Source organism: Nerophis ophidion, linkage group LG05, assembly GCF_033978795.1.
Source record: "Nerophis ophidion isolate RoL-2023_Sa linkage group LG05, RoL_Noph_v1.0, whole genome shotgun sequence".
In the NCBI taxonomy this organism is placed as follows: Eukaryota; Metazoa; Chordata; class Actinopteri; order Syngnathiformes; family Syngnathidae; genus Nerophis; species Nerophis ophidion.
Genome location: NC_084615.1, coordinates 9,149,413 through 9,173,248, shown reverse-complemented (window position 1 = coordinate 9,173,248; position 23,836 = coordinate 9,149,413). Strand labels below are relative to the sequence as shown.

Sequence of the window (23,836 nt, the reverse complement as noted above, 5' to 3'; positions counted from 1 at the left end):
TTACAACAATACTAGCAAATTCTACACTTAATAAGATAAGTTATTGTGTTCACTTAAGTTACAACCTATGTTCAGTTCTGTAATCTATTGACAAAGCATCGGATCAGGACTCGAAATCGGATTGGAGGCCAACTATTTTGATCAGGATATCCATAGTTAGAGAGAACAATAATATCATCAAACCTGTCTCTTGTGGACTTTGAGGTGTGGGTGACTCCTGGGACAGGGTGGTCCAGCTGGAGTCTTCATCCTCTGATGGCGTATCAGGAGTCAGATCCATTCTTAAGCTGACTTTTGGGAGACCCATCTCTGGTTGGGGATCAGGCATGGCAGGAGGGGGAGCCCGGTTCCTTGTCGGGGTGTTCCTCTCACTGGACCTGGGCTGCTTAGGAGAGGATGGAGGGTACTGTTGCAGGAACTGATTCTCATTGTTGGGGTGCAGCTCCACCTTGATCACCCTGGGTTGGGAGCTCCGAGGAGGCTTTGCGGGACTCCTCGGACTTCCCAGCAACTGGATGCAGTGCTCCTCTCTGACCTGGGCTGTAGCCTGATTGTGGATTTGGTTGTCTGCTTCCCACTCTGGGCTGTTGGTAGATGAAGAAGAGGAGGAGCAAAGCGGGGCTTCCACCACGACAGGTAAGAGGGGCTGTCTTGCAGGTGGTGTTTGGTCTTCATCCTCTTCCTCTTCTTCCACCTCTGGCACAGTCTCTTCCTTGTTGCTGGTTTTCTCTTCCTTCTGACTCTCTCTCTCCTTGACCGGGCTTGGCTGTTCTTTCTCGGGGAAAGACTGCTGCTGCTTCTTCTCCTCATTGTTCTCCTTGTTTCCCCAGCTCAGGTCCCAACCCTTGTCATGGGACTCCAAAAAGCTCTTTGTCCTTCTTCGGAACGGTGGAAGCTGCGAGTTGTCCTTTTCAAACTCGGGCCAGTCAGAGTTGGAGTTGTCCGTGGGATCATTGTGGAGTTTGCTCAGCTCCTGCTGCTGACTCTCAGCACGCCTCTGCAGGTTGGCCCCGTTCTTGGCTAGTTTTGGGTTGGTCGTGTTGAAGAGTGGCGATGAGGAGGACGAGGAGTAGAGGGCTGAACTGGAAGAGGACTTAGTGGGGAGGCCTCTGCCCCTGCTAGCTGGTTGATTTTTAGATGACAAGTTGTCGCTCCGAACGCTCGTCATTGAGTATCTCTGACGGCTCTTGGGCAAAGTGGCCGAACCCCCGCTCTCGGTGTTGACGGACTCCCTGATAACATCGCGCCCGAGCAGCTGGTTGTAGGAGGAGCGCAGGCTGAGGGAAGTGGGAGGGGCGGCAGAAGGACCGCCGCGGCTGGACAGACCCACATTGGAGGGGGAGGAGCCTGAGCGGGAGAGGGGAGGGGTTTGTACAGACATCATGGCTGACTGGATGCACACAGCAAAGGTAGACCTGTTGGGAGGAAAAAGAAGAAGTCATAATTATATAATCAGGCAAAACAGCATATTTATCAATCAATCAATGTTTACTTATATAGCCCTAAATCACTAGTGTCTCAAAGGGCTGCACAAACCACTACGACATCCTCGGTAGGCCCACATAAGGGCAAGGAAAACTCACACCCAGTGGGACGTCGGTGACAATGATGACTATGAGAACCTTGGAGAGGACGAAAGCAATGGATGTCGAGCGGGTCTAACATGATACTGTGAATGTTCAATCCATAATGGATCCAACACAGTCGCGAGAGTCCAGTCCAAAGCGGATCCAACACAGCAGCGAGAGTCCCGTTCACAGCGGAGCCAACAGGAAACCATCCCAAGCGGAGGCGGATCAGCAGCGCAGAGATGTCCCCAGCCGATACACAGGCAAGCAGTACATGGCCACCGGATGGGACCGGACCCCCTCCACAAGGAAGGGTGGGACATAGGAGAAAAAGAAAAGAAACGGCAGATCAACTGGTCTAAAAAGGGAGTCTATTTAAAGGCTGGAGTATACAAATGAGTTTTAAGATGAGACTTAAATGCTTCTACTGAGGTGGCATCTCGAACTGTTACCGGGAGGGCATTCCAGAGTACTGGAGCCCGAAATAAAAACGCTCTATAGCGTTTAATAACTTAACTGTTACCTTTTTGCTTTCAAAAAGGAATTGATGAATTTATTTATTTTTCTCTGAAAAAGCCAAGTTGTTGTCAGGGTTTACAGATTTATACATACTAACATGCTGAAGGTTTTATGAACCCCAAAAGAGCTTTCCTTCCTGTTAGGCACACGCAGTGACCTTAAGCGACATGGCCATGATACAAGAAGTCGTAAAGATTATTAGCAAGTTGGCAAACAACAGATGGGGACTTATGCTAATTTCAAGATAAATTTGGTCAGTCAGGCTGAGTCATCAAATAACTGACTGTGTCAGGGACTGCTGTCGGTCTTAAACCCTAAGATGCAGAAATGACTGGGGTAGCGCAGGAAAGCATGACTTTAATGTCAAAAAAACAAATAGTGCAACTGGTAAATGCACATGCTGTGAAAACGGGAGCCAGGAAACAGCCAACAGGAACCAGGATAACAGGTTATAGAAAACAGGCACCAGGACACGGGATACAATCATTGAGCCCTGACTGGAGGGCGAGGCAGGCATAAACAGCAGCCTGATTGGCAATTGCAGCCAGGTGTGCCAGGCTGCCAATCAGGGACAGGTGAGGAAAACGAGCGCTCAGCGAGACATGCAGTAAATTATACCAAAATAAAAGCGCTGACAGGAAATAAACACAAACACAGAGGAAAAACCAAACTGTCAGTAACATGGCTGGCAGACGGATTGTAATATTCAAGCAGTTTTTATTTCACTGATCACTAAAAATGAAGAAATGGTTGAACTGATATTTTTGTCTTTGGTTTACTCTAGAACTTCGATTTACGAGTCCGTCTTTTCGAAAACTTTTCGATCTACAAACTTTTAAATGAAGCCAAATGTGCGAACGGCGTTGAATGAAGCCTTAAGGCGCTGCCATTTTGGGGGATGTCACTTCCTGTGCAGTACAAACAGAGGCGGAGCCCCCTACGTCACATCCTGTTCATGCAGTTCATTACTCGGTGACGACATTTCAGTGCTTTAGCGTGTGTTTCTCCGAAGGTTTCGTCTCTTACTCAGTATGGCTCCAACAAACCAGTCTGAAAGAAAGTAGGGAATAGCTGTGGACTTAAACAGGACTATTTGTAGGGGATCAAGCATTGCGGATTTGGCTCTGAATACAGAAGAACATAGTCCACAATTGCAACTATTGTATATAAGGACATTTAAAGTATATTGTTTTAGAAAGAAAGTTGGTCTTATTTTAGGAGTATTTACACATTACCAGCTAACCAGTCCAAGTCCTCGGCAGGTGGGACGAGAGGGCCCAGTTCAAATCCCTGCTGGCCCCTGAGTTAAAACGCGTGTTTCGATGGTACAATTGGGATTGTTTAAGGCTTGCAGACGGAAAAGCGGATCATGTGGGGTGACTGACGTGCATCGTTTACAACGCTGCAGAGGCGGTGGGATCTTAGGGCGTCTTCTTGCGACGAGCAAGGGGGGAGACGCCAATTATTTTCAGGACCGTGTTTATGATTCTATGGGGAACTTTCCTGTCTGCTGCTTTACCAAACTGTAACACGCTTTGTCTGAGAGGTGGATGAACACCGGCAGCAAAGGAGATGTAGAGAGTTTTATGTACACCACAGATGCTAAGCTGCCCCAACCCTAGCATTGGATCGATACAACCTCTGTTTTGTCTTCCGGGGTCCTTAATGTCAGCACATAGGCATGAAAAGGTGCTCACAGTTGTGTTGAATGCAGAACTGCAGTCTTTCTGTTGTATCTCACGCTGATCTGTTTGAAGATGGATGACATCATCAAGTGCAGGCATCCTTTGCATCTCTTTCATCTGCTCCCAGTGAACATGGGAGCTCTCTGCGGCTTTTATCCACATGCACTTGCAGCCACCCGATTTACATCAACTCTGGCTTTTTTTTAAAGTAACAAAACACATCTTCACGCTGATGCAGTAATGAGAATTGTCTACCTTACTAACGAGCTATGACAGTACTTAGTGCACATTTAGGATGCATTACTTTTGATTTGAGGTGATTTCCCTCGAGTTAATGTTTGGGTTCGGATGAAAGCTGGAGCCTATCTCACTTGACCGGCAGGGTGGACTCCATCTAACAAAGCCAGCCAATCACAAAACATAGACAAACAACCATTTACAGCAGGGGTTGGGGAACCTTTTTGGCTGAGAGAGCCAAGAAGCCAAATATTTTAAAATGTATTTCCGTAAGAGCCATAAAATATTTTTTTTAACACTGAACACAACCAAACGCGTGCATTTTTAAGTAAGACCAACATTTCTAGATTATAATAGGTCTCTTATTCTTTGTAATAACATTGTTATTCTGAAGCTAACTGTGGAGGGGGCGTGGCCTGCCGGCCTGCAGTGAGCTGGGGTGTGCCAGGACCGGCCTCTGAATAAGCGACAGGTGCGTAGATGGCCCACCTGGGCCTTTTTATCCAATCACCTGTTGCTCTGTTATAAGCAGCAGCCAGGAGGAGAGACGGGGTTGGAGCTGGAGCCAGAGAGCGAAAAAATAAAACAATATTGTAACCCTGAAACGGGCTCTCATGTCGGTGCTTGGTGGTCTGCAGAACCCCCAGGAGGGCAAGCCCCACACTAACCAATAATAAATAAATAACTTCTTACCACTAACGCAACTTCTTGAACAGGTGCGGTAGAAAACTGATGGATGGATTAAAAATGCATGAGAATGTTTTATATTTTGAACCCGCCTTCCGCCCGATTGTAGCTGAGATAGGCGCCAGCGCCCCCCGCCACCCCAAAAGGGAATAAGCGGTAGAAAATGGATGGATGGATTATTATTAACACTGTGATTACAAGTGGATTTATTCATTACTTATCGTGTTAAGCAACGTCAGCTCAAATTTATCTGAGAGCCAGATGCAGTCATCAAAAGAGCCACATCTGGCTCCCGAGCCATAGGTTCCCTACCCCTGATTTACAGCAACAGTACACTTTACAGCAGACCTGGGCAAAATACGACCCGCGGGAAACTAATTGTTGAAGCTTTGAAAGTGGAATTCTTTCCCATTCTTGTTTCATGTAGAGCTTCAGTCGTTCAACAGTCCGGGGTCTCCGCTGTCGTATTTTACGCTTCATAATGCGCCACACATTTTCCATGGGAGACAGGTCTGGACTGCAGGCAGGCCAGGAAAGTACCCGCTATCTTTTACTACGAAACCATGCTGTTGCAACACGTGGCTTGGCATCGTCTTGCTGAAATAAGCAGGGGCGTCCATAACGTTGCTTGGATGACAACATATGTTGCTCCAAAACCTGTATGGACCGTTCAGCATTAATGGTGCCTTCACAGATGTGTAAGTTACCCATGTCTTGGGCACTAATACACCCCCATACCATAACAGATGCTGGTTTGGAACTTTGCGCCTATAACAATCCGAATGGTTATTTTCCTCTTTGTTCCGGAGGACACCAACGTCCACCGTTTCCAAATATAATTTGAAATGTGGAATCATCAGACCAAAGAACACTTTTCCACTTTACATCAGTCCATCTTAGATTAGCTCGGGCCCAGCGAAGCCAGCGGTTCCTTGGTGTTGTTGATAAATGGGTTTTGCTTTGGCATCAAATTCTCAAGTTAATAATTATTTGCTAAAAAAAAAATGTTAATCAGTTTGAACATCAAATATGTTGTCTTTGTAGCATATTCAACTGAATATGGGTTGAAAATGATTTGCAAATCATTGTATTCCGGTTCGGAGGTGTATCGAACGAGTTTGTAATCTAAAGTCTTAACAAGCTGCTCTGCTTTCTGCCTCTGTCTCAGCACCCAACATTGTCCCGCCCACACAACCATCTGATTGGTTACATACAAAGCCAATCAGCAGTGCGTATTCAGAGCGATGTAACAGCCAATCAGCAGTGCGTATTCAGAGCGATGTAACAGCCAATCAGCAGTGCGTATTCTGAGCGCATGTTAGTCAATGCTTCAGCGTCGAGCGCAGCGGACAGCGTACTCTCCCCGAATTATAAAAAACACTTTTCAGTCACAACTACTGCTCACATCACTATCAGCCCGTTGAGCTTCTAGAAACTTAAACTGCAGCTCAGCTTGCTTGTAGTTTTGGCTTGAGGTGAAGGCTAATTAGCTTTTAGCGTGACGTTAGCTCATTTTGCTCTGTGTGTGTGCGTGTGTTAGGGGTAGCAAAGCCCTGTCTGTTTGCTATTTCACTTGAACTCCATGGTGTTCAGGGATGAATAGTCTCTCCTATTGCTATTGTACTATTTTTTCAGCTATAGTTATATTAATCATTAGTAATGTAGCAGCCTAGTTTTGAATGGCAGGGTCCCTGCTATCACATGTTGACAAAAATATAACATTTACATAATAAAAGTCAACTACAGGCTTCCCAAATGCTGTAATAAATTAAGCATGATGAGTTGACATGAACGGTTTAATGTTGCACTTTTTGTATGTAGAATAATTAAGGTTTTGTCATTTTATTTAATCAAAGCAACACCTTGAAGCAGTTTAATGTGGATTAACGTGGGCAGAATTATTATACAATGTTAAAAGGATAAAGCCATTGTTTACAAATTTGGTAAATAAATAACCCAAAAATTTTATAAATTTGTTGTTTTCTTACTGTACCGAAAATGAACCGAACCCTGACCTCTAAACCGAGTTACGTACCGAACCAAAATTTTTGTGTACCGTTACACCCCTAGCATCTCCCAAGTGCCAGCTGTTTAAACAATAACGAGTGTGTGTTGAGTCATAGTCACAAGCTGTACACTGACTACTCTAAAGCAGGGGTGTCAAACCCGTTTTCACCAAGGGCCACATCGCAGTTATGGCTCGCTTGTAACAGCTAGTAATAAATAAATAGAACTTGATAAGGATTAACCTCTCCGTAATATTATACAATTGCCTATCCATTTGTTTATTATATATTTTTCACAAACTCCGTAAAAAAAACATCTATAGACTTGAAGCTCAGTCGCCAGAATTTTATGTAAAATTCAAAATAAATACTCCAAAGACATGCACCTGGGGATAGGTTGATTGGCAACACTTAATGTTGTCTGTCTATCTGCGATGAGGTGGCGACTTGTCCAGGTTGTAACCCGCCTCCCGCCCGATTGTAGCTGAGATAGGCGCCAGCGACCCCAAAAGGGAATAACCGGTAGAAAATGGATGGATGGATAAGTTAATACAAATGTAACTAACACAACATTATTAACAAGAACAACATTATTATTAAAGATTAATACTTGAGTCAAGCAGTTATTTGAGTTTTTTTTTTATTTTGTATTTTTTTGTAATGTTTGATAATATAATATTTGTTACATTATTAGATAATATTGAATAACAATGTATGTGATTGCATGCAGTACATGCATTTCGTACGTTTGTAAATAAAATCAGAATACAATGATTTGAAAATCCTTTTCAACTTATATTCAATTGAACAGACGGCAAAGACAAGATACTTAATGTTTGAACTGAGAAACTTATTTTTTTACACCCCCATACCATCACAGATGCTGGCATTTGAACTTTGCGCCTAGAACAATCTGGATGATTCTTTTCTTATTTGTTCTGGAGGACACAACGTCCAGAGTTTCCAAAAACTATTTGAAATGTGGACTCGTCAGACCACAGGACACTTTTCCACTTTGCATCAGTCCATCTTAGATGAGCTCGGGCCCAGTGAAGCCGGCGGCGTTTCTGGGTGTTGTTGATAAATGGCTTTCGCTTTGCATAGTTAAGTTTTAACTTGCAATTGCAGATGAAGCAACCAACTGTAGTTACTGACGGTGGTTTTCTGAAGTGTTCCTGAGCCCATGTGGTGATATCCTTTACAAACTGATGTCGCTTTTTGATGCACTACCGCCTGAGGAATCAAAGTTCTGTTATATCATTGCTTATGTGCAGTAATTTCTCCAGATTCTCTAAAAACTTTTGATGATATTACGGACCGTAGATGGTGAAATCCCTAAATTCTTTGCAATAGCCTGTTAAGAAATGTTCTTAAACTGTTCGTTAATTTGCTCACGCATTTGTTTACAATTTGGTGACCCTGGCCCCATCGTTGTTTATGAATGACTGAGCATTTCATGGAAGCTGCTTTTACACCCAATCATGGCACCCACCTGTTCCCAATTAGCCCGTGCACCTGTGGCATGTTCCAAATAAGTGTTTGATGAGCATTATTTTTATTTTTTATTTTTTCTCCCCAACCCCCGTTTACCTGTATGTCATCTTTTTTGTAAGGGGCGCTGGAAGCCGGCAGACCCGTCAGCGATCCTGTTCTGTCTCCCTGTAATGTTTGTCTGATCTTGAATGGGATTGTGCTGAACATTTTAATTTTCCTGAAGGAACTCTCCTGACGGAATAAATAAAGTACTATCTAATCTAATCTAATCTAATCTAATCTAATCATTCCTCAACTTTCTCAGTCTTTTTTGAAACATGTTGCATGCATCAAATTCCAAATGAGCTAATAATTGCAACAAATAATGTTTTGTAGTTTGAATATATAGCTTGTCTTTGCAGTCTATTCAATTGATTATAAATTGAAAAGGATTTGCAAATCATTGTATTCTGTTTTTATTTACCATTTACACAACGTGCCAACTTCACTGATTGTGGGTTAATTTCTGTTGTATTGTCTGTTGAAATCATATAATGTAATTGTTGCTATAAAATGTCTGGGGTGCATTTACTTGATCAATTATATTTTTGAAAAGAACATTATTTTCGTTGCTGATATAAATCCACAAACGACTCAAAACACACGTCTGCCTGATGCGATGCAGTTATGCCATTATAGCTGAATGAATACCTCTCTAAAAGTAGCAATCAATACGTGTCCGGTATAAGAGCCCTGCAACTGTAATGTAGACCTATCATTTCAGACATCCTAGAAGCCTGGAAAGCGCAAACGCAGCAGATTGGAACACGAGACAAGATCTTGGGAACGGAACAAAAAGACAGAATCCCTGAACTGTACATTCTGTCAATGCGGGGCCCCCGTAGCCTGTGGCCCTGCCCTCACCTGGAGCCAGAGAACCACAAAACACAGCCGTGCTGACTCCACCCTGCGGGCCCTGCAGGCACACCAGGGACCGAGACTTCCCGTCTGATCAGCACGTCAGCTGTTCATAAAACAAACAAAAGTACCAATCGCCTTCCTAAATAGAAACATCCCAATGACTGCAAACTCGTATTCTTGGTGTTCTGCATCACTTTAGTAACGTGTCATCAAAGGGTAAAATTGTATTTCTTTCAAACTGCATCATAACAAAAAGGGTAATATTAAAAAAATGGAAATATGTTGATAGTCCGACTAATACTGACTAGTATACATGCATACTAAATATTGACTGGTATTCACACAGAATAAATACTGACTGGTATACACGTATTAAATATTGACTGGTATACACACATAGTAAATATTGACTGGTAAACACATAATAATAATTGACTGGTATACATACATAATAAATATTGGCTGGAAAAAATAAATATTGACCGGTATACACACATAATAAATATTGACTGGTATACACACACACGCTCAATATTGACTGGTATACACACACACAGTCAATATTGACTGGTATACACACATACTAAATATTGACGGTATACACACACAGTCAATATCGACTAGTATTCACACAGAATAAATACTGACTGGTATACACATACTAAATATTGACTGGTATACACACATAGTAAATATTGACTGATATACACATAATAATAATTGACTGGTATACATGCATAATAAATATTGGGTGGATATAATAAATATTGACTGGTATACACACATAATAAATATTGACTGGTATACACACAGTCAATATTGACGGTGTACACACACAGTCAATATTGACTGGTGTACACACACAGTCAATATTGACTAGTATTCACACAGAATAAATACTGACTGGTATACACGTACTAAATATTGACTGGTATACACACATAGTAAATATTGACTGATATACACATAATAATAATAATTGACTGGTATACATGCATAATAAATATTGGCTGGATATAATAAATATTGACTGGTATACACACATACCAAATATTGACGGTATACACACACAGTCAATATTGACTGGTATACACACATAATAAATATTGACTGGTGTACACACATACTAAATATTGACGGTATACACACACAGTCAATATTGACTGGTATTCACACAGAATAAATACTGACTGGTATCCACATACTAAATATTGACTGGTATACACACATAGTAAATATTGACTGATAAACACATAATAATAATAATTGACTGGTATACATACATAATAAATATTGGCTGGATATAATAAATATTGACTGGTATACACACATAATATTGACGATATACACACGCAGTCAATATTGACTGGTATACACACATACTAAATATTGACGGTATACACCAAGAATGTCCAAACTTTTTCCACTGAGGGCCGCAGACTGAAAAATCTAAGTATGCGGGGGCCATTTTGATATTTTTCTTGTTTTTAAAAGCAATATAATAGTTGTTCTACTACCTTTATGGCTTTCCTCAAGTTTGGTCCCCGGTCTCCGGAAGGGTGTCAGTCATAAAAATGTTAGAAATAAGTCATGAATTATCAATTTTTTTAATTTAACGCTTGAATCCCAAGATCAACTTTAAGTCTGTCTGTCGTTATAACTTTTTTTTAAATTTAGTTGTTTATGTTTATGGCCTTTATGTCAAAACCCTTATTTATATGGCAAACACACAAACTTTGCAACATTTTTCCTCCAAAACATTTCAAAGTGGAATATTTGACGTGAAGTAATTGGAACCCTAAATAGGTCAATAATTCATAACAATAAAAAAAGAAGAAGTGTTGAAAATAAGCCGAATGTATATTTATATATTTTTACTTTTAACGCTTAAGTCTGTAGATCTCTTGATTATAAGATTTTATAATTTTTTTCATGGGGGCCATTAACAAATTAGCTAGGGGCCACAAATGGCCCTCGGGCCGCACTTTGGACACGCCTGGCATACACACAAAATACATAGACTGGTATACACAAGCTATGGTGATGATATCAGTAGAAATAAATGCATTTAGTTTACATAATAATTAGTCATAAATTGGAATATGGGATCCATTATTTACATTTGTTTTAACTATTAAATAAAGCTAAAGTATGACTTATTTTATCTTTATGTAAAATATTGGACACAATGTGTTGTCAAGCTTATGAGATGTGAGCCACTGTGACACTATTGTTCTTTTTTTAATGTTTTATTGATTTTTTTATAAATGTTTGTGGTGATAATGTAAATGAGGGAGTTCTAATCACTGCTATGTTGGAATTATTGTTAATATTAATACTGTTGTTGATATCATTCATTTCTGTTTGAATACTTTTTGGATTGTTTTGTGTCGTGTGTGTGTGTCTTCTCAATTGCTCTGTTGATTGATATTCTGAATGTTGCTGGGCCTGGTTTGGTTGTGGAAATGGAATTGTATTATTGGGTATTATTTTGTTGGACTGATTAAAAAAAATTAAAAAAAATAAAATAAAATAAATAAAACGAACAAAATGATCACCCGTACATCAAAAAGTAAGTTTTATTTGGCCCGTGGGATGAGTTTGCCAAGTATAAAAATGAGTCGAAATTTTGGAATGAAAGAAGCTGCTGTTCTAAATGTGTCAGTAGCAATTCTTTGTATCTTTCTAGATGATGCTACATATGTTAAAAAAAATCCATTAAAAAAAAAACACATGATGTTAGTGCACTAGTCGAGGAAAAAGGGCAAACTACATGAATAACATCCGGTAATTTCATTTTGATATTATTTTTTCACATTTACGGATCAGAAATTAACACCAACTGATGAACATTATCACCTACTCAGTGGCCTAGTGCAGTGTTTTTCAACCACTGTGCCGCGGCACACTAGTGTGCCGTGAGATACAATCTGGTGTGCCGTGGGAGATTATGTAATTTCACCTATTTGGGTTAAAAAATTGTTTTGCAAACCAGTAATTATAGTTTGCAAATGATGTGTTGTTTTTGAGTGTCTGTGCTGTCTAGAGCTCGGCAGAGTAACCGTGTAATACTCTTCCATATCAGTAGGTGGCAGCCTTTGTAGATGTCAGAAACAGCGGGAGGCAGAGTGAAGGTAAAAAGGTATCTAATGCTTACCCCAAAAATAAACAAATGGTGAGTGCTCCTAAGGAAAGGCATTGAAGCTTAGGAAAGGCTATGCAGAACGAAAATATAACTGAACTGGCTGCAAAGTAAACAAAAACAGAATGCTGGACGACAGCAAAGACTTACTGTGGAGCAAAGACGCCGTCCACCAAGTACATCTGAACATGACATGACAATCAACAATGTCCCCACAAAGAAGGATAACAACGGAAATATTGAATGCTAAAACAAAGTAGATGCAGTAAGGAAGACATGAAACTGCTATAAGAAAATACCAAAAAAAGAGAAAAAGCCAACAAAAGAGGAGTGCAAGACAAGAACTAAAACACTACAATCAGGAAAACAGCAACAAACTTCAAATAAGTGAGGGCGTGATGTGACAGGTGGTGACAATACACCTACTTTGAGACAAGAGCTATAGTAATGCATGGCTGGGTATGCTTTAAAGTCATATTCAACAATTGCGACAACAACTTTTACTGTCAACTGAGTTTTGTTTTTTAATGAATTCTGGTGGTGGTGTGCCTCCGCATTTTAACAACGCAAAAAATGTGCCTTGGCTCAAAAAAGGTTGAAAAACACTGGTGTAGTGGTTAAAGTGTCCGCCCTGAGATCAGTAGGTTGTGAGTTCAAACCCCAGCCGAGTCATACCAAAGGCTATAAAAATGGGAGTCATTACCTCATTGCTTGGAACTCAGCATCAAGGTTTGGAATCAGGGGTTAAATCACCAAAAATGATTCTCAAGCGCAGCCCACGCTGCTGCTCACTGCTCCCCTCACCTCCCAGGGGGTGAACAAGGGGATGGGTCAAATGCAGAGGACAAATTTCACCACACTTAGTGTGTGTGTGAGTGTGACAATCATTGGTACTTTAACTTTAAGTTAACATAATTTATTCAGAAGGTATAAATAACAAAAAATAATGATAGAATACTATTAACTGCAACATGTAAGTGTAAAAAAACAAAACAACAACATTATGATTTATACATTTTCCAAATATGCTTGTTCTATTTTTAAACAAAGAAAACAATCTTAAGTTGTCTTTTTTTGTTGTTGTTGATCGTGCCGTGTCATTTCCAAAACTTTGTGTTTTGGAAATGACATGAATGTTTGTGCCACTGCTTAATAACTTTAATAAATACACTTTTGGTCAATTGACTTAGTTGTGATTTCCCTCTCTGCATAAAAGTTTAAAAGTAGCATATATTAATGCAGTATGAAGAAGAATGTTTTAATGTAGACACATAGAATCATCATACTGCTGTGATTATATGTATCAAGTGTTCATTCAAGGCTAAGGCAAAATATGGAGATACATATCGTGTATCGCGATATCGCCTTAAAAATATCGAGATATTAAAAAAGGCCATTATCGCCCAGCCCTACCTTAAACCCTTGCCTTGTCCCCAATACAATACTTTTTGTTTTTGAGATGTTAAGGAAAAGTTTGTTACATACCGTCCAGTTACATTCCCGAAAGATAACGGTGAAGCTTTACTATGGAACAGAGCGGTCTAGCGAACACGGTTGGATTGGACCCCACACACTAAGTTCAGTGTATTATGCAGCGATCATTTCGAAAGATCGTGTTTTGAAGAGGGTCCCTTGCGAAGTGCAGAGATGGGCATCGCCACCACCCGTCGACTGGTGCTGAAGAAAGTTGCGGGGCCAACCTTCAGGTTGTACAGGTACGACCATATAATCTCACTAAAACACTAGTAACACAATAAGCAGATAAGGGATTTTCCAGAATGATCCTAGTAAATTTGTCTAATAACATCTGAATTGCTCCCACTGTTTCCCCCCTAGTCCTTTCTCACTTTCCTTATCCACGAATCTTTCATCCTTGCTCAATTTAACGGGGAAATTGTCGCTTTCTCGGTCCGAATCGCTCTCGCTGCTGGTGGCCATGATTGTAAACAATGTTCAGATGTGAGGAGCTCCACAACCAGTGACGTCACGCGCACATCGTCTGCTACTTCCGGTACAGGCAAGGCTTTTTTATTAGCGACCAAAAGTTGCAAACTTTATCGTCGATGTTCTCTACTAAATCCTTGGAGCAAAAATATGCCAATATCGCAAAATGATCAAGTATGACACATAGAATGGACCTGCTATCCCTGTTAAATAAGATCTCATTTCAGAAGGCCTTTAAAAACACTCTTTCCCCTTAATTAGTGGGACAACAGGGGAGTGAATCGGGGTTATTAGTGGGAGGAAGTGAAGTGCATGACACAACAGTTTTGCAGGGATGGCTCAGCTTCCTCTCCACCCCGCCATTCATAAAAGATGGAGCAACAAGTAAAGTCACCATTTGCAATAACACTGAGTGACTTCACATTGGATGCAGCATGCTATAATAACATGATAAACACATCCTAGCATCGATTGACAGCAACAGTACATCCTCCAAGATATTTAAACTTATTATTTCTCATTTCCACAAGACACCATTAATGCTCCACACGCAACAGATGAGAGTCCAAAGCTTTGGGAGGAAATCAACTTGAGAAAGTCAATGACGTCATAGGTGGAGTTTCTTCTTTTTTTTTTACCCGAATTACTCCATCAGTAAGGGAAGACAAACGGTATTAAACACGTTTTGTCGGGGTTTTTTTTACGTAACGAAATGTGTGAACAGACGCAGTAAACGGTCAAATAAGCGGCATTCACCCATACATCCCACCGGGAGCATCTCATTTACTCACCGCTTAGCTCAGCCTCCACACGGGGGTGAGAGGAGAGGAGAGGCGGGGGGTGGAGGTGGTGGAAGGGGGCTTCCACTTCCACGACACCACACGACTGAGCTGAAGGCGACCACCGCCGACCGTCTTTTAAGAGCCGCTAAGCTGGAACCGCCCGCCTCCGACGACGTCGTCCGCCCCCCCCCGGATAATTGTTCTGCTCCGCGGCCTGTCCGCGCCACGACGTCCCGGGAGCTGTGGAGCTCCTCAACCCCGCGGAGGGCGGCCAATCACAACCCAGGACGATGGAAGGAGGAGGAGGAAGAGGAGGAGGGTTCCGTCATTATCAAAAGAGCCGAAAATATAAAATAAATAAAAATAATAAAAACAGCCGAGAATTTAAAATCCCGGCGAATGGTACAGGAGAAGTATGGGAATTGTAGTTTATGTGGGCGTTGTGCTGAGTCACTTCCGGGAGTAGGCGGGGCTAATTGAGGATCACAATATTAGGTACACCTGGACACACCAGGAGTGGAGGATAGTGGGGGTCAGGGGTCACCAACCTTTTTGAAAGCAAGAGCTACTTCTTGGGTACTGATTAATGCGAAGGGCTACCAGTTTGATACACACTTAAATAAATTGTCAGAAATAGCCAATGTGCTCAATTTACCTTTAATAAATAAATCTATATATTTTGCCAACTTCCTGTTGATTTTTGCTGAAGGAAGTCAGCGTATGAAATGTAGGTCTAAGTGAGACCTACATAGAGGTTTTTGTTTCATGTCTCTACGACATTCCTAACGGAAGTTACAAGCAGTTTTGTCTGTTTTTTCCTAGGGGGCGCTAAAGCGCAAATTTGAGGTTTTTTTTTTTTTTTTTTATTAGATTGCAATTTTCGCCAGTCCTGATGTGTGTTTTAAATTTGATGAGTTTTGAAGCATGTTAAGGGGGTCAAATTACAGCTCAAAGAGGCGGCGGTATAATAATAATAAAACCTTAAAATACAAAGGGACATTCGGTCCCTAAATATCAATCAAATTGTAGACTGTAAATTTGACACTAGATTTTGAGGGGTTTTTTTTTACCGTAAAATCAACTTTGGGACTGTTTTTTTTTTTTCCATATACAGAAAGACACTAAAACATTAAAACAAGATTTTACGGTAAAAAACAAACAAACTGGCAGCGGGGATAATTGAAGACCACAATATTAGGTACATCTGAACATACCAGAAGTGGAGGATAGTGGGGGTCAGGGGTCACCAACCTTTTTGAAAGCAAGAGCTACTTCTTGGGTACTGATTAATGCGAAGGGCTACCAGTTTGATACACACTTAAATAAATTGTCAGAAATAGCCAATTTGCTCAATTTACCTTTAATGAATAAATCTACATATTTTGCCAACTTCCTGTTGATTTTTGCTGAAGGAAGTCAGCGTATGAAATGTAGGTCTAAGTGAGACCTACATAGAGGTTTTTGTTTCATGTCTCTACGACATTCCTAACGGAAGTTACAAGCAGTTTTGTCTGTTTTTTCCTAGGGGGCGCTAAAGCGCAAATTTTTTTATTTTTTTATTTTTTTATTAGATTGCAATTTTCGCCCGTCCTGATGTGTGTTTTAAATTTGATGAGTTTTGAAGCATGTTAAGGGGGTCAAATTACAGCTCAAAGAGGCGGCAGTATAATAATAATAAAACCTTAGAAATACAAAGGGACATTCGGTCCCTAAATATCAATCAAATTGTTGACTGTAAAATTGACACTAGATTTCGAGTTTTTTTTTACCGTAAAATCAACTTTGGGACTGTTTTTTTTTTCCATATACAGAAAGACACTAAAACATTAAAACAAGATTTTACGGTAAAAAACAAACAAACTGGCAGCGGGGATAATTGAAGATCACAATATTAGGTACACCTGAACACACCAGGAGTGGAGGATAAGGGGGGTGTTGTACGGCACTGGTGTCAAACTCAAGGCCCGAGGGCCAAATCTGGCCCGCCACAATATTTTATGTGGCCTGGAAATATTATGCGCTAATAACATGCTTTCTTACTAAATATTATATTGACATTAAAAAATCATGTACTGCATGCAATTGCATATCGTTTTGTTAGAATAACTATGTATGAGTTGTCACACAACTCTTATGGTTAAAGGCCGTTGCTATAGTTATTATCAATTGTGCTGAAGTTGTACTTTTCTATCCGTGCAAAGGCACACAACTTGTAATCTTCCATTGTGAGTTATCTCGTATAAGCAGTTTGTTTCCAGACCCTGCCTGCTGACAGCCCAGGACGGACATCGAGTACCTCAACGCAGATAAAACTGCGACAGGGCGAAATCACAAGTGTCAGCACATTTGCATTCTGAATAATCATGTATTGTGTCTACTAGGACTCTGTCTCTGCTTGATTCCTTGCTTCTTGTCTCATTTAATAGATAGTTTGGTGTTTCAACCTGACACTTTTAAAATGCAATATTATCCGAATCAAAATATATTATGTATTCCAAAAGTATTTTTTGTTAAAATAAAGATAAACACTGTAAATTATCAATCAAATTGTAGACTGTAAAATTGACACTAGATTTTATGGTTTAATCCCGCCGACTTGAGTTTAACGTTAAAATCAACCTTAAAAGACACTAACACATTAAAACAAGATTTTACAGTAAAAAAAAAACAACAAAAAAAAACTGGCAGCTCTGTTGCTTGAATTTTTAAAACGGTGGTTTTGTTTTTCCATTAAATTTATTCCATGTTTTTACAGTATATGCTATAAAAAAACAAACATTGCGTTTACTGTAAAATAGTGGTGACCGAGCTGCCAGTTTTTAAAGTAACATTTACATTTTTTTTGCAGCTTATGTAAACAAATAAGCTGCAAATATATATAAATATGTGTATATCTATATATGTATATATATATATATATATATATATATATATAGATATTACTCATTGTTAAAAGTGGCCCTCTGACGACAACCATAACTGATGTGGCCCTCCATGGAAACAAGTTTGACACAAGTTTGTACAGGGATTGTGTAACATTTGAAGATCTTTCTCCGTCACTTAAATGTGTAAGTTATAAAAAAACGTCATCATAGTTACGAATATAAAATAAACTGGTTAAAGTTCAATAATAAGACTGCATGAATCCAATTAAGAATGTCAAAGTACCTACCTAGTAAGAATGTTTTAAATTGTTCCTTCCACCTGGATAACTTCGCACGCTTGACCCAAAACTGATGACGTCATCAAAAGGATAGAAAAATGTTAAAAATACTGTATGAGAAATCTTTTTTGTGGCGGCATACAGTAGAAAGTTATCGTTCAAGTTTCACTTTTGCATCACATTGCACATAACTGATGCATTCAAAGACCCTTGATTTAAGTTAAAAAAGAGGCATCCTTCAGTTTTGAAGACCAACCGTTTTTGATCCCCCACCCAGTTTTTAGTTGACGATGTTCCCTTTATGTACTGATACCTATCAGACAATACAGGTTCTCTCTCTCTTTCTTGTACAGCAAATAGTTGGAAACCTAAGCAGACAGCCACATGAGTAGTATTTTTGTATATTTTTATTGTGCATATGCACACGGTAGCAAAAAAACTGCAGGGCATCATATATGTAACATTGACACATGTACAAATACATGGTTGGACGAGGTATCCCATTGCATGTACCCGGCTGTAATCCACATCAGTGGTTTAAAGTAGTCTCTGTTAAACAGGATTAATGCCACACATGTAGAGAGGGACATGTCCCCACAAGCCCAAAGGCACCTAAACGTCACACTTTGTCGAACAAAGACAGGGATAAAATAAGTATGTAAACATTATTATCATTTACATACACAAATATGATGTCGGTATAATTATGTATGTTATCACACAACTCTTATGCTTAAAGGCCGTTGCTGTAGTTATTATCAATTGTGCTGAAGTTGTACTTTTCTATCCGTGCAAAAGCACACAACGTGTAATCTTCCATTGCGAGTTGTCTCGTATCAGCGGTTTGTTTTCAGACCCAGCCTGCTGACAGCCGAGGACGGACATAGAGTACCTCAATGCAGATAAAAGAAACAGGGCGAAATCATGAGTGTCAGCATATTTTCCATTCTGAATAATCTTGTTTTGTGTCTACTGGGGCTGCTTGCATCACCCCTCTCTTCAGAAGCAGTCTCAGTGAGGTTAAGGAGGGAACTCCCGAATAAATAGAGGAGCACGTGGGACTGTACATTAGAGCAGTGGTTCTCAAATGGGGGTACGCGTACCCCCGGGGGTACTTGAAAGTATGCCAAGGGGTACTTGAGATTTTTAAAACAATATTCTAAAAATAGCAACAATTCAAAAATCCTTTATAAATATATTTATTGAATAATACTTCAACAAAATATGAATGTAAGTTCATAAACGTTGAAAAGAAATGCAACAATGCAATATTCAGTGTTGATAGCTAGATTTGTTATGGACATGTTCCATAAATATTGATGTTAAATTTTTCCTTTTTTTGTGAAGAAATGTTTAGAATGAAGTTGATGAATCCAGATGGATCTCTATTACAATCCCCAAAGAGGGCACTTTAAGTTGATGATTACTTCTATGTGTAGAAATCTTTATTTATAATTGAATCACTTGTTTATTTTTCAACAAGTTTTTTACTTATTTTTATACCTTTTTTTCCAAATAGTTCAAGAAAGACCACTACAAATAAGCAATATTTTGCACAGTTATATAATTTAATAAATCAGAAAGTGATGACATACTGCTGTATTTTACTTCTTTATCTCTTTTTTTCAACCAAAAATGCTTTGCTCTGATTAGGGGGTACATGAATTAAAAAAAATGTTCACGGGGGTACACCACTGAAAAAAGTTTGAGAACCACTGCCTTAGAGCGTAGGGTGAAACTAACTGAGTGTACAGCCCGATACGTCTCTCCTCACGAGCAAAATTCAACTCTGTCTATGCTTGATTCCTTGCTTCTTGTCTCGTTTAATAGATAGTTTGTTGTTTGAACCTGACATATGAACGCAACTTACTCTGTTCGGTGTGAATTATCATGAGACACTTTTTGTATGTCTACACCCGCCCACTGCATGGGTTATATTAAAGAAAGGAAAAGTTTTTGCCTTTGCGCATGCATTTTTTGTATATATAGATCTGTGAGCTAGAGCGCAAGTGCAAAAAAGAGTGAATTTTAAGCTCTAATAAAAGTACCAAACGGATGTAAAAACAGCATTAGAGCAGAAAAATAACCCTTTTTAAAAAAACAACAACAACACAGGATAGTCTCTAAGTAAAAACGAGACAGTATAGCTTAATCCTTATAAGTAGGCCAGCAAACCTGATCTGAACAAAACCAACCATCCGAGATGGCAGTTATCCAATCCCTACGATCCACTGGCACGGTTTTCCCTCTCGGCTTTGGGGATGAAGGTGAAGAGGAGTGGAGGACAGCGATGGAGGGCAATCCATGTTGCCAGTGCTCCAGGAGTGAGGCAGGAAAGGAAGGGTGACGGTTGGACCGGCGTCCGCGAGCACACGGCTGGCCAGAGAGGAGAGCGGCCGCTTGGGGCGGAGGTCGGACTCGGCGAAACACGGTGAAGATCGGATGGAGCGCAACACTGCAGGGACGGAGGAGAGTGTCAATGTCTCACACTCACCCAAACCGAACGCGGGACATGCTTTCGCTTACCGTCCGTCTCAGTGGGAGATGTCACTAAGAGAGCAGCTTGCTTGTTGCCTGCTTGAGCAGCTTGTCTGTACAAGTGCATGGCTGTTCTCAGGTTCTGCTGCACCCCAAAGCCACTCTCATAGCACTGGCCCAACAGAAGCAGAGCAGTGCCATCCTAGACACAAGCAAAGAATGTAAACTGGGCTCAAAGATGTCTACCGCATTTTCAGACTAAAAGACGCACTTAAAATCTTTTAATTTTCTCAAAAATGGACAGTGCGATAACATAAACACATATATATATGTATATATATATATATATGTAAATACATATGTATACATGTATACATATATACATATACACACATACAGTGGAGCACAAAAGTATTTAGTCAGCCAGCGATTGTGCAAGTTCTTCCACTTAAAATGATGACAGAGGTCTGTCATTTTCATCATAGGTACACTTCAACTGTGAGAGACAGAATGTGAAAAAAATTTCCAGGAGTTCATATTGTAAGAATTTTAAAGAATTCCTTTGTAAATTATGGTGGAAAATAAGTATTTGGTCAAGCATTCAAAGCTTTCACTGATGGAAGGAGGTTTTGGCTCAAAATCTCACGATACATGGCCCCATTCATTCTTTCCTTAACACGGATCAATCGTCCTGTCCCCTTAGCAGAAAAACAGCCCCAAAGCACGATGTTTCCACCTCCATGCTTCACAGTAGGTGTGGTGTTCTTGGGATGCAACTCAGTATTCTTCTTCCTCCAAACACGACGAGTTGAGTTTATACCAAAATGGATACATGGATGATACAGCAGAGGATTGGGAGAATGTCATGTGGTCAGATGAAACCAAAATAGAACTTTTTGGTATAAACTCAACTCGTCGTATATATATATATATATATATATATATATATATATATATATACGATATATTATATATATCTGGATGATATATATAATAAACAGTTTCTCTTTTAAGCATAGGTTGCATCTTGGGTTGAGAAACTGTTTATTATATATCATCCAGATCTGTCATCCCTCAACAAGCGCAGTGAAATCATTTCAACATGCCGCCACAGATGGAAACACCTCCTAGGTAGTAACACATGAGCCAATCACCACACCCTACGCCTGCCTGTACCCACCCACTCTGTGCCCTATACAAACCATTGTATGTGAATGCTTCCATTAAAATCTCCTGATGATTGAGGGAACCCCTCATGAAACACTTCTGTAGAGGTGAAGTAGTCTTGTGATTTTTCCCACACCTACATATTGCGTTCTACCACGGTATTGAGCACTATTCTCTGGATAATCCAATCAAGACATACATACATATATATATATATATATATATATATATATATATATATATATATATATATATATATATATATATATATATATATATATATATATATATATATATATATATATATATATATATATATATATATATATATATATATATATATATATATATAAATATATATATATATATATAAATGTGTACACACACACACATCATATGAAGTCATTGATAAAAAGCCTCAATAGAGCTATAGAAATCCAAGGACACTCACTCTGCTCTTTGCTGCCATCTGCAGGTAGTGGACAGACTTGCTTCCATCTCTCACCGGCTCCCGGGCGTACACAGAAGCCAGGCACAATTGAGCCTGAACAGAAATTGAGGCAAACCTAACATGGTACGATGTTGAGCATACACAAATGTTACAATAACACCCTTTGACCAGCTGTTTCTCCCTTTTACTGGTTTCAGTAAACATTAAAGGCCTACTGAGAGCCACTACTACTGACCACGTAGTCTGATAGTTTATATATCAATGATAAAATATTAACATTGCAACACATGCCAATACGGCCTTTTTAGTTTACTAAATTACAATTTTAAATTTCCCGCCGAGTTTCTTGTTGAAAACGTTGCGGAATGATGACGCGTGTTTGTGACGTCTCGAGTTGGATGGGACATATTAGCGCAGCACCACACACGGCTAAAAGTCGTCTCTTCTCATCGCGCAATTACACAGTAATTTGGACATCTGTGTTGCTGAATCTTTTGCAATTTGTTCAATTAATAATAGAGAAGTCAAAGTAGAAAGATGGAGGAGGGAAGCTTTAGCCTTTAGCCACACAAACACACGGTGAATCCTTGTTTAAAATTCCTGGAGGTGAAGCTTTACTATGGATCAGAGCGGTCAAGCGAACATGGATCCCGACCACATGTCAACCGGCAGGTTTCGGTGAGAAAATTGTGGTAAAAAGTCGCCTCTTACCGGAGATCAGCGGAGCTTCTGTCGTGCTGCTGCTGCTGCCGCGACTAGTTCCCTCAGAGACTGGCGTCAGACACCCGTATCCACACCCCTCCGACTATCAGGTACTATATAATCTCACTAAAACACTAGCAACACAATAGAAAGATAAGGGATTTCCCAGAATTATCCTAGTAAATGTGTCTAATATCATCTGAATCGCTCACACTGCAATCGCCTTTTTTTTTTCTAGTCCTTCGCTATCAATATCCTCAGCCACGAATCTTTCATCTTCGCTCCAATTAATGGGGAAATTGTCGTTTTCTCGGTCCGAATAGCTCTTACTGCTGGAGACTCACATTATAAACAATGTGAGGATGTGAGGAGCCCTCACCCTTGTGATGTCATCGTCTGCGACTTCCGGCAAAGGCAAGGCTTTTTTATTAGCTACCAAAAGTTGCGAGCTTTATCGTCGATGTTCTCTACTAAATCCTTTCAGCAAAAATATGGCAATATCGCGAAATGATCAAGTATGACACACAGAATGGACCTGCTATCCCCGTTTAAATAAGAAAATCTCATTTCAGTAGGCCTTTAATGTCACACAAAGATTATAATGACACATTTTCAAACCTCTAATTCAGGGATGTCGAACTCAAATACAGAGTGGGCCAAAATTTTAAACCGAACAAAGCCGCTGACCAAGGTTGAACAAATTAACCTTTTAATAGGGACCCAAACAAGTTTTGCATTAAATATTGAACAAGCAAGGCTTATATAACTTTAATGACATGCAAAATCCAGTTTCAAATAATAATAATAATAATAATAATAATAATAATAAATAAAACATCAATGGCATATCAAATAAAATTTAAATAAAAATGTTATGCCTTTTTTTTTGTATTTGCAATCTTCTGAGGTAA

General features: G+C 39.8%; 2 protein-coding genes across 5 annotated transcripts in view; both read right to left on the bottom strand.

The window, feature by feature from the left end:
• LOC133552604 (amyloid beta precursor protein binding family B member 2) overlaps positions 1-18,391 on the bottom strand; it is a 179,389-nt gene extending 160,998 nt beyond the window's left edge. Inside the window, exons 1-3 of one of the 3 annotated variants that reach the window (XM_061899890.1) lie at positions 18,137-18,391; positions 14,974-15,204; positions 184-1,415 (exon numbers count right to left, since the gene is read on the bottom strand). In XM_061899890.1, the coding sequence (XP_061755874.1) occupies positions 184-1,384 (1,201 nt within the window). In that variant the 5' untranslated portion in view covers positions 1,385-1,415; positions 14,974-15,204; positions 18,137-18,391. Of the gene's footprint in view, positions 1-183; positions 1,416-14,973; positions 15,365-18,136 lie in introns of those variants that run through there. The other 2 variants (XM_061899891.1, XM_061899892.1) reach the window with 2 other exon arrangements.
• Positions 18,392-18,519: 128 nt separating this feature from the next.
• The window catches only part of dele1 (DAP3 binding cell death enhancer 1), a 32,922-nt gene continuing 27,605 nt past the window's right edge, over positions 18,520-23,836 (bottom strand). Inside the window, exons 10-12 of one of the 2 annotated variants that reach the window (XM_061899893.1) lie at positions 22,224-22,316; positions 20,654-20,807; positions 18,520-20,582 (exon numbers count right to left, since the gene is read on the bottom strand). In XM_061899893.1, the coding sequence (XP_061755877.1) occupies positions 20,338-20,582; positions 20,654-20,807; positions 22,224-22,316 (492 nt within the window). In that variant the 3' untranslated portion in view covers positions 18,520-20,337. The remainder of the gene's footprint in view (positions 20,583-20,653; positions 20,808-22,223; positions 22,317-23,836) is intronic. The other variant, XR_009806730.1, reaches the window with a different exon arrangement.